Source organism: Canis lupus, chromosome 10 (genome assembly GCF_048164855.1).
Source record: "Canis lupus baileyi chromosome 10, mCanLup2.hap1, whole genome shotgun sequence".
In the NCBI taxonomy this organism is placed as follows: Eukaryota; Metazoa; Chordata; class Mammalia; order Carnivora; family Canidae; genus Canis; species Canis lupus.
In genome coordinates, this window is record NC_132847.1 from 63,057,576 (window position 1) to 63,072,793 (window position 15,218).

General features: G+C 36.6%; 1 protein-coding gene across 5 annotated transcripts in view; it reads left to right on the forward strand.

Moving 5' to 3' along the window:
• The window catches only part of SLC44A1 (solute carrier family 44 member 1), a 192,410-nt gene that overhangs the window by 103,747 nt on the left and 73,445 nt on the right, over nucleotides 1–15,218 (forward strand). For all 5 annotated transcript variants that reach the window (XM_072842216.1, XM_072842215.1, XM_072842218.1 and 2 more), the window contains 3 exons: nucleotides 7,059–7,228; nucleotides 9,178–9,267; nucleotides 14,327–14,466. In XM_072842216.1, coding sequence (XP_072698317.1) covers nucleotides 7,059–7,228; nucleotides 9,178–9,267; nucleotides 14,327–14,466 — 400 coding nt within the window. The remainder of the gene's footprint in view (nucleotides 1–7,058; nucleotides 7,229–9,177; nucleotides 9,268–14,326; nucleotides 14,467–15,218) is intronic.

A 15,218-nucleotide genomic window follows, 5' to 3' on the forward strand; every position in this document is an offset into this window, starting at 1 on the left:
TGCCTTGAAGTTGATCCTTATAATACTTCCTAGGATTATTTTTAATTTACTTTGTAAATGTAGAAAATATGCCAGTGACTGTTCTCTATACCTTGTTGCAGGCTGTATTAAGGTACATTCTCTATAATAATACACTGTTTGCCATATCTTATCCAAGGTCTTACTCAACAAACATTTATTATTTCAGTACTTACTGCATATAATGGATACAAAGAAGAGACAAGAAATACTCTTTGTATTGAAGGATCTCAGAGTAGTTATGAGTAAAGCCAACTTTAAAATTATAAATAGGTTTTTTGACAAGGAAATAAATTTGCAGGTATTATAGAATATATCCTCAGAATTAGATGCATAGGATTTGGAGCATGCCTGATCTTGAGAACCTTAAGTGTGTATCACTAAGCATGTATGACACGAGTCAGCTTCGCCAGGAATACGAAGTTGAAACCACTTTTATTATATCTTGGTATATTACAGCAAGCTACTGATTAAAATTTTGAGACTGATTTTATGTGTGCATTCCTTTGGCTTGCTTATGGTTGTAACTTGTGCTGCTTTATTAACTTGAATGAAATTTTCTGTTGGAAAGTAGACAAAGGATATATCCGTTTAATTGATGTCCAGCTCTTTTAGTCTTGTCAAGTCACCATTGAAATTAAAATGTAAAGCCTATGAAAATGAAAATTAAGGGACTGTTTTAAAAGATACTAAGTAGGACCTATAAATTATGGGCTTAGACCAATAGATAAAGAGACTCCATTCATGACCATTGAGAATAGAATAGAGTCATTGGAGAAAATTTATCAATGTAAAAACAGGAAAGGCTCTGTCCTCTTATCAACTCAACTGCTAAAAAGCCTGTTTTAAATGCATGCTATGAGTATAGAGTCATATTTTAAGGCATAAACATATTATAAAAGGATAACCAAAAGCCTAGATGTGAGGATGAGGTTGCTCTGCTCCTGTGTAATATGGGTGGGACAGGGGTTCAGGTAAATCCTCATTCACCTCTGACCTCTGGCTCTACCATGTTGATAACTGCCTGTTCCTGATTATCTATCTTAGGTGTTCCATTCTTGGCTGTACAGAACTCACACATCTCAAATACAGTGTCCTAAGGGGCATTCACTGAAAGATGAAACATAGTATTAGGGCTTGAGTTTTAAACATGGACAAAAAAAAAAACAAAACAAACAAACATGGACAGATTTGTCTTCTAGCAAGATCATACACTAATGTCTCAGTAATCTAAGAAGCAGTGATGACCCTATGCCATCTTAAAATGGACTATACCCAATGTTTATGCTGTATTTAAAGATCCTCATGCTTAACTTATTTTAGCATACCTCATAGTCTAAGTATCTTAGCACTTTTATCTGAATTCAACCTGTTGGAAAGTAAAAAAGAAGTGACAGTTGATACAAGAAAAATCAAGTTAGGACCTTGTAAATACCATTTAGCATTTGGCAAGCAAAGAGCAAAGATCAGAAAACAGTGAATGTGTTTTAATAAAAAACTTGGGGCAATCCCACATTCTTCACCTCATATTAGATATCAGATCTTCAAAGATGAGTAAGATCTAGTTTCTGTCCTTAAGAAACTCTGTCAATTAAAAAAAAAAAAAAAAAAGGAACTGGTTTTGGTGACTTTTTTATATACACTAGAAGACTGGCACCACGCAAACCTATGATGCAGGCAAATGGCCCTGAGCATTGTTTATATCTCTGTTGCTCTCCTTCTAGAAGCACCCTAGCAGGACAGAAAGAGCTGAACTTTGAGTCCAGATAGGCCTGGGGGTGAATTCTGTGTCACCACTTGTTCTTTGTCACCTTGGGCAAGTCTCTTCACCTCTCTGTGAACCAAGCATCCTCACATGTAAAATGAGAATATTAAGACCTCTATCATGGAATTGTTGTAAGAATTAAAGTAAAAAAATAAAATGAAATAAATAAAGTAATATGTTTTAAGCATTATTGTGCTTGGCATCCGGCGTAGGGAAAAGTATTTCTCTTAACCTCTAGAGCCTCCCCTTTTGCCCTTCACCTTCCTGGGTACGTGGGCACCTTCTGCTATTGAAAGCAATGCCTTGTCTTAGAGAAAAGCAATTGTAAACTAATTTACAATAAAACACTAACACTACACAATTGCCAAATGATTACTATTTCTAAGAGCTTTTGAATTTTAAAAGCAAATGCCTGGAAAGGGCAATGTTTAATCCAAATTTGTAACTGTTGGTGGCATGCTGAGTATGGTAGTGATAGGGAGACTAGCCCTTACACTTAAAACACTTAAAGGTTTAGGTGTAGCTAAAGAAAACTGCAGTAGTAGAAATATTACATAAATTCAGTTTACTCACCAGACGTTTATTTTGATACTTCTGGATGCCAGAAAGGATATTAGGTGTTGGGGAATTAATAGTATGATATGGAAAAGAGAAACTAATAGCCAAGGAAAAAAAAATGTTATATATTCATATTTTTTAAATGAAGGATTCAATGTAAATTAACATTTATAAATCATCTACTGTGTGCCAGCCACCATATGAAGCTTCTCATGTGTATTGTCTTATTTAATCTTCACAAAAGCCTATGAGGATATTGTTCCTGATTTATAGATGAGGAAATAAAAGATGAGAGAAGTTAAATGTTGTGCAAAGTCACACAATTAATTGTTGGGAATCAGAGTTTTAATCTAAGATCTTATAAAATCTATACCATAGTTTTACACTATGCGAATGTTAATCTACTTATAGCCATGGGATGAGGTGACCTTAGGGTCCTCCTACTCTGCCCTCTTCCCCACGACATAGTCCAATACCACAGTTAAAAAGGTGGAGGCGACCGGCATGCTTAGTTGGTAGAGCATGTGACTCCTGATCTCAGGGTCATTAGTTCTAGCTCCACATTGGGCATGGAACCTACTTAATAAAAAAGTAAAAAGTAAAAGTAAAAAAAAAAAAAGGAGTATAGGAAGGAAAGAAGAGAGAAAATAAAAGAAATGTATGAAAACCACTGAGTATTACAATTAGATTCTTGATTTATTTCCTTCATTTTCTGTGTTATAGAGATACTGCTAGAACTCTTTATTGTTATTCTTCATTAAATAAAACTTTTCTTTAGAAATCATGTGTAACTGCTTATTTACACATGCTTATTAATCTGAAGTTTTAAGATAATTGTGTGAGATACAAACCCCTGTCTTCTCTTATGACGGCATATGGATAAGAGATATTAGGCATCATGTGTCGTCAGGCTTTGAGGGAGGAGAGCTCATTAACTGCGATAGCCTGGACTTAAGGCCAGTGGGCAGTGTGTTTGCCAAGGTAAGATACAATTTCCCTCTGAGTGGCTAATTTTTAAAAATCTTTAGAAGACTTATTATAAATTCATTTTGTTCTTGTTGACTTATATTTCAATAATGTGAAACAGCATCAGTTCCTAATGGGACTACATTGACTTCTTAAAGATTCAATATTCTGTGGGCTTCAAAAGGTAGAAAAAGTTGCTATAAATAGAATTCTTTATGCTTGTCCTCCTAATTAAGAAGCACAGAGTGTGTCATTTAGGTTAGACATTAAAGTAGAAAAGATCTCACATACCAGGTTCTCAGAAGTGTTCTTTTCTGAGAGGTATATGAAGCCAGCAAACATTCACTATATCATGTAGGTCTTAAATGGTGAAATACCAGACAAACCATTTCAATGCCATGATTACTTAGATATGTATATTTTTTTAACAAGAATGTCATTTGAGTATTAAAAATTCATGGCTGGTTAAGTTGTTTTTGTTGTGGGAATAGTAGAAGAAAAGAATGACCAAGGAGTGTAGTGTTTTTTACTTTAAAACTAACTATTTAACTTTGTTTTTGACTACTGTGTCCAAATACCATCTTCTCTTTTATTTGCCTCCTATTTTTGATATGCCTTACCACTAAGAGCAGATTTTGACCATCAGCTAGACAATGTAATCAGTTTATGCTAATTTTATGCCTTCAAATTTAGAGCTGTCAGGTGTTGTGGTTTGTTTGTTTTTTTTTAATTGACATAGGTTAAATTATAAGGTAAGGGACTGTTGTTACTTTGCTTCAGTTCTTTGAAGGAGACTTGTAAAAGTACTCTTTCCAATTAGCCAAGTGTTTAGGTATAGTTTAAAATTGACTTCAAAGGGTAAAAGAGCAGATATTACTCAGCGTTAACTCTTAAATAGAAATGAAAGATTAGAATTTTAAGAATATAATCCTTCCCTTTCAAGCCATTTATCCTCATTATAAGTCTGAAAAGCAGAAAAACACCAACACTACTGAGCATGTTGCTCCTGTTAATTTAGAATCACTGACTTATGGCTGGGCTTTATTACTATTTATTATATTATTACTACTCCCACTCTTTCAGCTAACAGGAAGAGAAACAGGCGGCTATGTAGTGGTAGGAGGATCACCGCAGGCTTTTGAACTCATCCAGGTTTGTTCCCATTATAACAGGCCCCGCTATCTTTTGGAAGTGATGTGTATTTCTCTTTGAGTCTAAAACTATGGCAGCATCCTGGTAGGATTTGGGAGATAGAGGCAGAGCTGCCTCTGGACAGAGGATAAGTTTCACTTATGGTTATATGACAGGAAAAGGGGCCAACAAAATTGGTAGATATTGAAAATGAGAAAATGGCATCTGTATCCTCAAGGTAGATATATTTTATGTTCCAGGGTGAAGGCAAGTGAGTTAAGCAGAGGCTACACCCGAAATGATAGGGTAATAAGTAAAGCAGATGAAGATGTAGATAATCGTGGAGCAGAGAAGACTTCAGTTTTGAAGGATAGAGAACAACGCTTTAGTTAAAATATGGTTAGAACTCCTTACGTAGGGACATTAACCTGGCAGAGACATCATCTAGTTGGATAATATCAGGAAGAAAAACAGGTGTAGGTCACAAAAGGTTGTCAGTTTAAAGGTTTCTGTCCCAAGTCAGCCACCGTTGACCATGAACTTATGGTTAATTCTTTTGATTCCTTCCTATGCTATTTCGGATTAAATTCATTTCATTTATTGTAGCTATAATTTTATAGTTTTTTATACGATTAGTGAAACAAGTTTGGTCAAAAACATTGACTTGTATACCTTTATTTAAACATTACTCAGAATGCTCTTCCTGCAATTTCTGACAAAATATCAAATCTTGGGCATTCACTTTCACCAACACCAACATTTTAGAGGTACACACAAATAACCCACAAGTCACAAGAGACACTTCTTTTTTTAAGTGAACACTATGTCATAGTGTCACATCATTATTTTGGGATACATTTTACTGAAGCATAACGAAGGTAAGACTAGGTCTTTATTATTATTTTATTGTTCCATGAAGATGGAACATGAAGCATGAAGATGTTGCCTATTCTTACTCCCATTGGTGCTCATTTACCAGCATTTAAGGAAAATCAATACTTAGCACACTTATATTTTTATTTGGAAAGAAATATTTTTGTTGTTTTTTTGAGGAAGGAAACACAAAGATAGTGTTTTGCTTTAGGTCATTCAAAATTGCTTTGCTGAGATCAGAAAACTTGGAATTTGGTATTCAGACATGTACTCCTATCCACTAATTTGACCACAATACAGCGCCAACCAAGAATGAGAGCACACCTGCCTCACTGCAGTCAGCTGTGTTATATGAGAGCTTTCTCTGAGTTCTACAGATAATTCTGAAAATATGAGATTTATGGTAGCGATGGCTAACTTTTAATGCACACAGAAGTGTGTATATGTGTATGGACAGGCATATGGAATCTCGTGGAATCCATACAAATCACAACTGAGGGCATATTCACAGAGCTCTTTTAGAATCTCTCATTGGTCAGACGTATACCATATTCTCAAAGGCTAAAGTAGAATATGTTATAACAAACCAGACCTATGTCTCTGTTCACACACAGCCGTGTTCCTTAACAAGAAGAGCTGTGGTCAGTATAAACCTGATATAACTGGTTACCTCTTTTTTTGGACATAAATAATCTCACAATAATAATGACATATAAAAAGAAAACAGTGCAGAATCTCATGACCCTAACAAATCAGAGATTTTTCATTTATTCTTATTTTTTTCTGTTCTCATTCTTATGTTTATATCTTTTGTACAGAGACAGCAACCATCACATTAGATACAAATCTTTGGTTTTTTTTTTTCCCTTGTACTATTACCTCATAAAGTGTTCCCATACATTAATATCCATGGTTATTGGGTTTTTCTGTTTTTGTGTTTTTGTGTTTTTTTAGATTTCATTTATTTATATGAGAGTGAGAGAGAGCGTGGGGCTGGAGGGGCAGAGGCAGAGGGAGAAGTAAACTCCCCACTGAGCAGGGAGGCCCACGCAGGGCTCGATCCCAGGACCCCAAGATCATGACCTGAGCTGAAGGCAGATGCTTAACCTTAACCCACTGAGCCACCCAGGCACCCCATAGTTATTGTTTGAAACAGCTATGTATTATGCTGTATGTTGATGTCTCGGCATGATTAATTTCTAAGAGCGTTAATAAGCTTGTGCCCCAAACACCTTTTCTTTTCATGCCAGGTTTTGTATGCTGTTCTGATAGAGGAAACATTTTATTAACAGTGGCACGTTTTGAGCAAAAGCATGTGTGTTTTCTATGTTTAAATAGCTTATGGCAAAAATTCATTTTCAGTTCAATGAAGTGTATGTTTGTAAGTTCTGTCATCTGCCCATTGATTGATAGATGTGCAGGCTAGGCGTTTATGTGTTCGGTTTTGCTTTTGGTAGTTCTGTACGTGTGTGTGTATGTGTGTGTGTGTCTCTTTTCAGAAGGGGAGGGTACTGTCTTCCTTCGGAATATGCACTCCACCCTCTGTGATGAGGCCTGTGGTGAGATGCGCATCCCTGCCCATGACAGTCATCTTCACGGCATTGAGCTCCAGCTCGTGGCCCCCATGTGATGCGTGGAGGGTGGAGTGTATCGCAGTCACAGTCACCTTTCATTTGTGTGTTGGATGTGGCATTTATATTAAGGAGGAGTAATTTTTTTTCTGATTTTTGTTTTCTTGTATCACCAGTGCACCTATCCCATTCTTCCATCGCTGTGCTCCCGTGAACATTTCCTGCTATGCCAAGTTTGCAGAGGCCCTGATCACCTTTGTCAGTGACAATAGTGTCTTACACAGGCTGATTAGTGGAGTAATGACCAGCAAAGAAATTATATTGGGACTTTGCTTGTTATCACTAGGTAATTGTTTTTCTCATTCTTAGCTATTGCATAGTACCGCAGTAGAAGACTGTTCTGTCTTGTAACCAAAATATGAATATAGCCGGGATACCTGTAAAATGTTTAACTTCCCATAGCCAAACTAACTGTTTCAGATTATATATAGTTACAAATATATACATATTTAAATAAATATATATATATATATTTATATATCTGAAACTTTCTTTTTCTCTCATTGGAGAAAACTGGTGTTTTCCCAAACTTTGATGACTGTCTATAATAACCTTTACTATGATAGCAGGAGGCTTCTTTTAATGAATCAACACCCCTTTGTTTTTTGTTATGATTCCAAAGGCTTATACAAAGAGGCCACATATTCTTTTCTATATTTTCATCAAAGAGCATAGCTTTCTGATAGATTACTTTTGAGATATGGGTTTTTTTTTTTTCATTGCTACAGTTCATAATATCACTGTATTGCTGGGAAAGTTAGAAAATCTCCACTTGGTAGCCACTGAATTCCTGTCATTAGATAATATAATCAAATAAATGTGATTTTCAAGATGTAAACTGCCTGTATTATCCTAGAGCTCTATATGTAGCCATATCAGAATCTAGAGATCTTTCTAGTTAAGAGGAGTAAACTGTGGTAGGAACCAAGCACCTCTTTCATTATATAAGTAAAATGAGTATTTTTGTCTGTTAGCAACAATTATAGTCATTGAGAAGACTAGCTGAATTTCCATCTTGTCATTAGAGACTATTTTCTTTTTGCTTAGGTAGTACTTGACTCAATTGAAATAATGCTGTCCATATGAAAAGCTATTTCTGTGATATTTGAAACGCTCCCATCTGTTTTTGGTTCCTATACATTTATTGCAAAAGTGATAATGTTATCTAGTCACAGATCCCAACCATTTTTTGGCTTTGCAAATGGCCCCCGAAAACTTGACTATTAGTCTGGCTTTATTAAAAAAAATTATTAAAAAAAAAATTATTTACTCTCTGAAATAGTTGAATACTTTAAGGAAAAAAGAAATCGAAACCTTAAAAATGGTGATAGTAATTTTAAACCATTGGAATTCCAGTTTTTATTAGAATGGTTCTCTTTAGGCTTAAGATCTTTGTTCATTTGTTTGTGAAATGGGCCTTTAGATAATTAAAGATGAACATATTATGATTTCAGAAATGAATTTCCCTATGCAAAGGTCAAATCTTCCCAGTTTCTTTCTTTAAAATTTTTCACTCCAGATTTTAGCATGTCAGAATTTAGCTTAGGATGGGTAGAGGTGTTGGCTAAATCACTCAACTAGGCTTTGCTCTTTTTTTGAAGATCTGTCAATCAGGACCCCTGACCCCAATTGAATTGAGAAATAAGGTCAGAGGGATTAGGGCCTTCGTGGCTTCAGGATACTATTCTGTAGAGTCAGAGCATTTCTTGGGAATTTTAGAGGAGAAATGACCAGAAAAAGATTAAAATACTGTCTAGCTTGTTGACCAGCTATCAGAGAAGTTGGTCCTGAAATGCTAGGATTACTCTAGGGAAGTACAGCAGCTATTTTAACTGACCTTTGCCTACGTGTAGCAATTTTTCTGATCACCAACATGACACGTCATTCTCTACACTCTGTGTGTTGGCATGTGTGTTTGCATGTGAGTTCTGATGTCTTCCCGTGGTGAATCCACAACAGTTCTGTGCTGTTTTTGAGTCACCATATTGCATTTGCATGTGTTCTTTGTCATTTATCAACCCACAGTTAGGAACCTGAGTTTCAAGCGACGCTCTTCCAGTGGCGCAAGTACCAAAGTCAAAGTGCAAAAGTAGCCAGTTAACCTTTCTTACCAAAATTGGGGTCTTGTCAAGAGCAACAATTTATATCCCTAGGAGAAAACAATTGAAAGAGTTTCTCTTTATGTTTTCCAATGTTTTAAAATAATATTCTACATGTTCTCTATCTTCCCTGCAGTTCTGTCCATGATTCTGATGGTGATAATCAGGTATATTTCAAGAGTACTTGTGTGGATCTTAACAATTCTGGTCATACTGGGTTCACTTGGTAAGCTTCTTATTCCTTTGTTTTTTAGTAATTAGAATTGAGAGTTAAGTTTGCTTTTAGCAACCCCTCAATTCAGAACTACGTTCATTATTTTAAAGATTTTATTTATGTATTTGAGAGAGAAAGGGAGAGGGTACACACATGTGAGCTAGGGAAGGAGCAGAGGGGGAGGGAGAGAGACCAGCAGACTGCGCTGAGCGGGAGCCCAACAAGGGGCTGGATCCTAGAACCCTGGATCACGACCTGAGCCAAAGGCAGACACGCTCAACCACTGAGCCACGCAGGTGCCCCTGCTTCTTGTTCTTCAATTTTTCACTCAGTACTTTTCAGTGTTCCCTGCCTGGCAGAGGAAGCGACTCTTTCTTTTTATCCTAAACTTTTTAAAGGCCTGAACACGCCATCCGAAAGTGTTGAGATTCTTTCTGGTTGAAATATTCCTGGCGGAATAATCGAATGTGTGTAAAATATTGTTACTCATTTTTCTATCTATTGATATTCTATTTTGTGTAATGTTTTTATTTTACTATTTCTAATGAAACCTTCTGGGTTTTCTGTATTTATTGTCTTTTTTTATACCTACTCATGGTATCTAGCTACTTCCATGGTAGAAAATAGAAATATAAAAAAAGAAAGAAGTTTTATTTTTCACATAACACCTCTTTTCTTTAAAGAGAGTTTGCTTTTGCCTTTAAAATTTTCACAGTTTAACCTGGCTTCCCCTCAGTTTACCACTACTAGCATATGAAATTCAGAACTTATATTTATATATGAGTTCATTGAACTTATATACAAGTTCACTGAAAATTGTTTTTTCAATGCTTTACCCAATATGAAACTTTATTATTAGGGGAGTTTGCCCCCATTACATTTATAATCCTGCCTGCTATGTTTGGTCTTATTGATGTCATCTATTTTATATTTTCTTTAAGTCTATGCTTTCTTATTTTGTTTTCTCTATGTTTGCTATATATACTATGCTTTCATTGGTTATTTTTACCCTTGGTTTGGATGGTATACATTTTATATTTACTTCTACAGTAGATAATCTATACATTTTCAGAAAATATTCTTTAATCTAGAATCTTCTTGTTATTTAAGGGTGAAATGGAAAGGGTATATGTTGGGTTTTACCCTGCTTCCTTTAAATTCAACATGTACTTCTTCCATTCTAACCCTCCTCTCATCTGCCTGTTCCCGCTTTTTAGCCATTAACAAATAATCCGAGTTTTTGTATTCAGGTTATTAAAGTTAAAATATTATTTGATACATTGTATCTTTCTAAAGAATGTTTGCTTTGCCTTGAAATGTTTCATAATAATGTTTATAAAATTATTTACATTCTTCTGCCCCAGTTTTAGTGAGAACTACTGGTCTTATTTTTGTAAAACTTCATTCTTGAGTTCTTAATTTCAGTTCATCTTTGTTTTTAATTCTTAGTTTCAGGGGTAGAATTTAGTGAATCATCAGTTACATATCACACCCAGTGCTCATTCCATCAAGTGCTCTAATGCCCATCACCTAGTTACCCCACCCCCCTACTCACCACCCCTCCAGCAACCCTCATTTTGTTTCCTAGAGTTCAGCATCTCTTATGGTTTGCCTCCCTCTCTATTTTTATCTGATTTTATTTTTTCTTCCCTTCCCCTGTGTTCATCTGTTTTGTTTCTTAAATTCCACATGTGAGTGAAATTATATGGTATTTGTCTTTCTCTGATTGATTTATTTCGCTTAGCATCATACACTGTAGCTCCATGCACAGTGTTGCAAATGGCAAGATTTCATTATTTTTGAAGGCTGGGTAATATTCCAGTGTGTGTGTGTGTGTGTGTACACGTCTTCTTTATCCATTTATCTGTGGATGAACATCTGAGCTATTTCCATATTTTGGCTATTGTGGACATTGCTGCTATAAACTTTGGGGTGCGGGTGCTCTGGTTCATCTTTGTTTTGATGAGAATTTGAATTCATGTAGCTTATTCATGAAGTACTTGTGGGTTGTGTATTTTCTCAACTCTTTATTATCTAAGATTATCTTTGTCTTACATCTGAATATTGAATCTGCTGCATATAAAATTCTCAAGCAGCAATATGTTTCCTGTGTCGGTACTTTACTTTTTGGAGACCAGTCTAATTTTGTGCCCTTGCCCATCACCCATCTCACTTACCTTGTTGTGTATCTAATTTTTAATTTATCTTTATAACTTAAAATTTCCGTTTAGTTCTGAATCTTAACTAAATTTGCCAATGATTCTTTTCTTTGGCGGGGGGGTGTCTTTTACAACTTTGAAAAGTGGTCGTATTTCTGTATCTGATTACAATTTCTGTTCCAGTGGTTTTTCTCTTAGCATCATTGTTCATTCTTCTGCTGTCATCTTCTAAATTATCATTTTAATCCTTTGACATTTTCTTTACACTCAGGAAGCTCTCTTCAAGCATACCTTCCAGATCACTGATTTTGTTTTCCTCACTGTCATTTCTGTACTTGACTTACCTCATTTTGTGATTCCATTTCTTACTTCTTCCAGCCATCGTGTGGCCGTTGTGTCTAGTACTGTGTTTAGATGTTGTCTTAGTCACTTTGGGCTGCCATAACAAAGTACCATTGACTGGATGCCTTATCAACAAGAAATACTTACTTCTCATAGTTCTGGAGACCAGGAAGGTCAAAACCAAGGTGCCAGCAGATTCGGAATCTGATGAGTTCTGGCTTCCTTTGTCCAGCTGTCATCTTGCTATTTGCTAACATGGTGCAAGTGGAGAGGAGCTCTCTGAGAGCTATTTTATAAGGACACTAATCCTGTTCATGAGGGCTACACTCTCATGACCTCATCATCTTCCAAAGACCCACCTCCAAATACCATCTCATTAAGGATTAGGAATTCAATCTATGAGTTTTAGGGGGTCATAAACATTCAGCTTATAGCAGATGGGTAGTTTTTTATAATAAAAGTAGATTTGCATTCCAGCTCTGTCACTTACTAGATGTGTCACATTTGGCATGTTACTTCACTTTCCTGAATTTCAATTTTATCATTTATCTATAAAGTGGGACTTTTAATACCTACTTAATAGTATTGTGGTGATTCAATTTGGTCACCTCTACTGTGTACTTCCGAACACAAATTTACATAAGCAATGTCTATTGTGGCTGTTATGGACAGTGACCTCCTTGATGTCTTCATTATTATCTCATTCTGTTTTCTTTTCTGTTTGTCTTTCTCTCATAACTTTTTTTTTAAAGATTTAAAAAATTTTTAAGTAATCTCTATACCCAGTGTGGAGCTCAAACTCACAACCCCGAGGTCAAGAGTTACATGCTCTGCCAACTGAGCCACCAAGGTGCCCATTTCCCTCGTAACTTTTTATTCCCATTTGTAGATAACATGTTTTATTCTGTTGTTTGAGGCAATGACACTTTTCTTTAAGATTTCAAAATGAGGGATCCCTGGGTGGCGCAGCGGTTTGGCGCCTGCCTTTGGCCCAGGGCGCGATCCCGGAGACCCGGGATCGAATCCCACGTCAGGCTCCCGGTGCATGGAGCCTGCTTCTCCCTCTGCCTGTGTCTCTGCCTCTCTCTCTCTCTCTCTCTCTGTGTGACTATCATAAATAAATAAAATTAAAAATAAAAAATAAAAAAGATTTCAAAATGAAAATAGTTCCCTTTTTCAAATGTTTTTCATAGACTTGTGTTTAAGTTTGTTTACTCATCTTCAATAGAAAAAAAAAAATTGATTCTGGCTGTTTGGCACCAGGTAGGGTTGGCATTTCCCTTTGACCCTGCTCACTGTTTACTTGAGTGCAGTTGGAGGTCAGGTTGATTTGTATACTTCTTGGTCCAATTTCTCATCTCCCAGACATTTATCTTGTCTGCCCATTCATATACATCTTTACTCAGAATCTTCCATTTCCTTACCAGAGCCTACAAGGCCTTCTAGTATGATCTGGTCCCCAGAGCCCCTCTGCCCACAGCTCCCACCACTCTGCCCCTTGCTTGTGGCCTTCTCCTTTCTCTCCTGCCAGACATGGTCTCATCTCAGCATCTTAGAACTTGCTAGTACCTCTTGCCTGCAACACCCTTTCCTTAGATGGCTTTATAAATTGTTTTCTCTCTGTCTTTGATTCTTTTGCTCAAATACCATTTCACCACTGAAACCTTGCTTACTCATCCTTTCACAATGCTTTCCCAACCACAGCACTTTCTATCCCTATTAAAAGATGACTTTTTTTCCCTTAGGCTTCATAGACTATATTTTTACTTATTTCCTTATTTGTTTTGTTTCCTTATTACTATATAAGCTCCTTGAGGGTTGAAGATGGGGATTTAGTTTTGTTCACAGCTCTGTCCCCAGCACCTAAAATAGTTGATGCTCTGGGCACTCAGAAAGAAGGTGTTTGATGCAGCTCTCTCATGTGGAGGTGGGTTTTCCCCCATCTTTAGTCTAACTTTTGGAATCTCTGAACCAGTGATAGGGAGAAACCTGCATCCAGCACACACCACTACCAAGCTATCAAAGATCTCCTATCTTTGTTCCTACTTTTGGTGGGAATCGTTTCTTTCATCTTCATTTGCTCCTTGTACAAATACTGTCTTAACTGCATGACTGTGTCTGCACGAGGCACTGGGGTTACTGTGGTAACACAACAGAGAGGATCTGGGCCTTCCTCAGCTTCATTGCTGGTTTCTGTGACCCTTACTAACTTCGTACAAGCTCCTCAGGTCTCAGCAGGCACTGATTCTCTCTGTATGGTCAGTTCCTCTCAGGGGTACTTGTCTTTGCTTGGCTCTCTCTGAGCTTCAGCGTCAATAATAAATACCATTGAAGGACATTTATTTGGTGTACTGAAAGATATCTTAACTACCTAGTGTGAATGATGATAATGGAGTAATTGGAGCTCCCCTTATGCCTGCAAAAAGTGACAGCCACACACCTCCCAGCCAAATGGATTGTTGCTGCGTTAGTCCCATGGTGATGTATAGGAAGGATCCGGGAAAGTGAAGATTTATGTTATGAGTTTCCTTGTGCTTGTTATTTCCAAAACAATTGTTTTTTGAATGCAGGTGGCACTGGGGTACTGTGGTGGCTGTATGCAAAGCAAAGAAGGTCTCCCAAAGAAACAGTTATTCCTGAGCAGCTTCAGATAGCTGAAGACAATCTTCGGGCCCTCCTCATCTATGCCATTTCAGCCACGGTGTTCACAGTGAGTGGGCTCGGGTGGATCGTTTAGGTTTATGTTTTTATTTACAGGGATCATTAATGAAGCAGAAACTCACCTCTGGCAATTGCATGCCTAACCCTGAGCTGCATTAGATGAAATCTCTGTCCCATAGGCATGGAACATTAAAAGGTCTTCAGAAGGCTTCCCTAATTGATGAGTGTTATTTGATGCAACATTTGGTTCTGCATTGCCTGCTCGTTAAGAGGGGATTTTTACCTAGAATATTTATATTATCCTTTGTTAGTAAAAACATATTATTTTGCTGTCATAATATAATTCCCTTTTTAAAAGTGGTTTTCTTTACTAAAGTATGTTAAGAAATACACCACTTCATATCATTTCATTTCCTTGTGTACTAATTATTTTCCTCTTTTTTTCCTTTTAAACTTTTCACAACATTATTCCAAGTTAGAGATGAACTTCACTGCCTAGGCACTGTAGAGTAAATTACTGATGAACGTGTGGTTAAATAATGTGTACCCATATATTTGATTCATCTCCTTCTCCTCTCTGAGAAAAGAAAAAAAAATCTCAGACCACTTCTTGGACCAATCCCAAGCTTTTAATTGAGCTTTAGAAATAAAAAATAAAGGCAACATGAAACCATTGGTGCCAAAAGGTATTTGCTTGTTATTATTATACAAATACATATTAATCGTCTTTTAAACAGTTTTTTCCCCTCTTTTTTAAGTATAGTTCACTGACCCTCACCCAGGGCACGGTGAGGGTGTGTA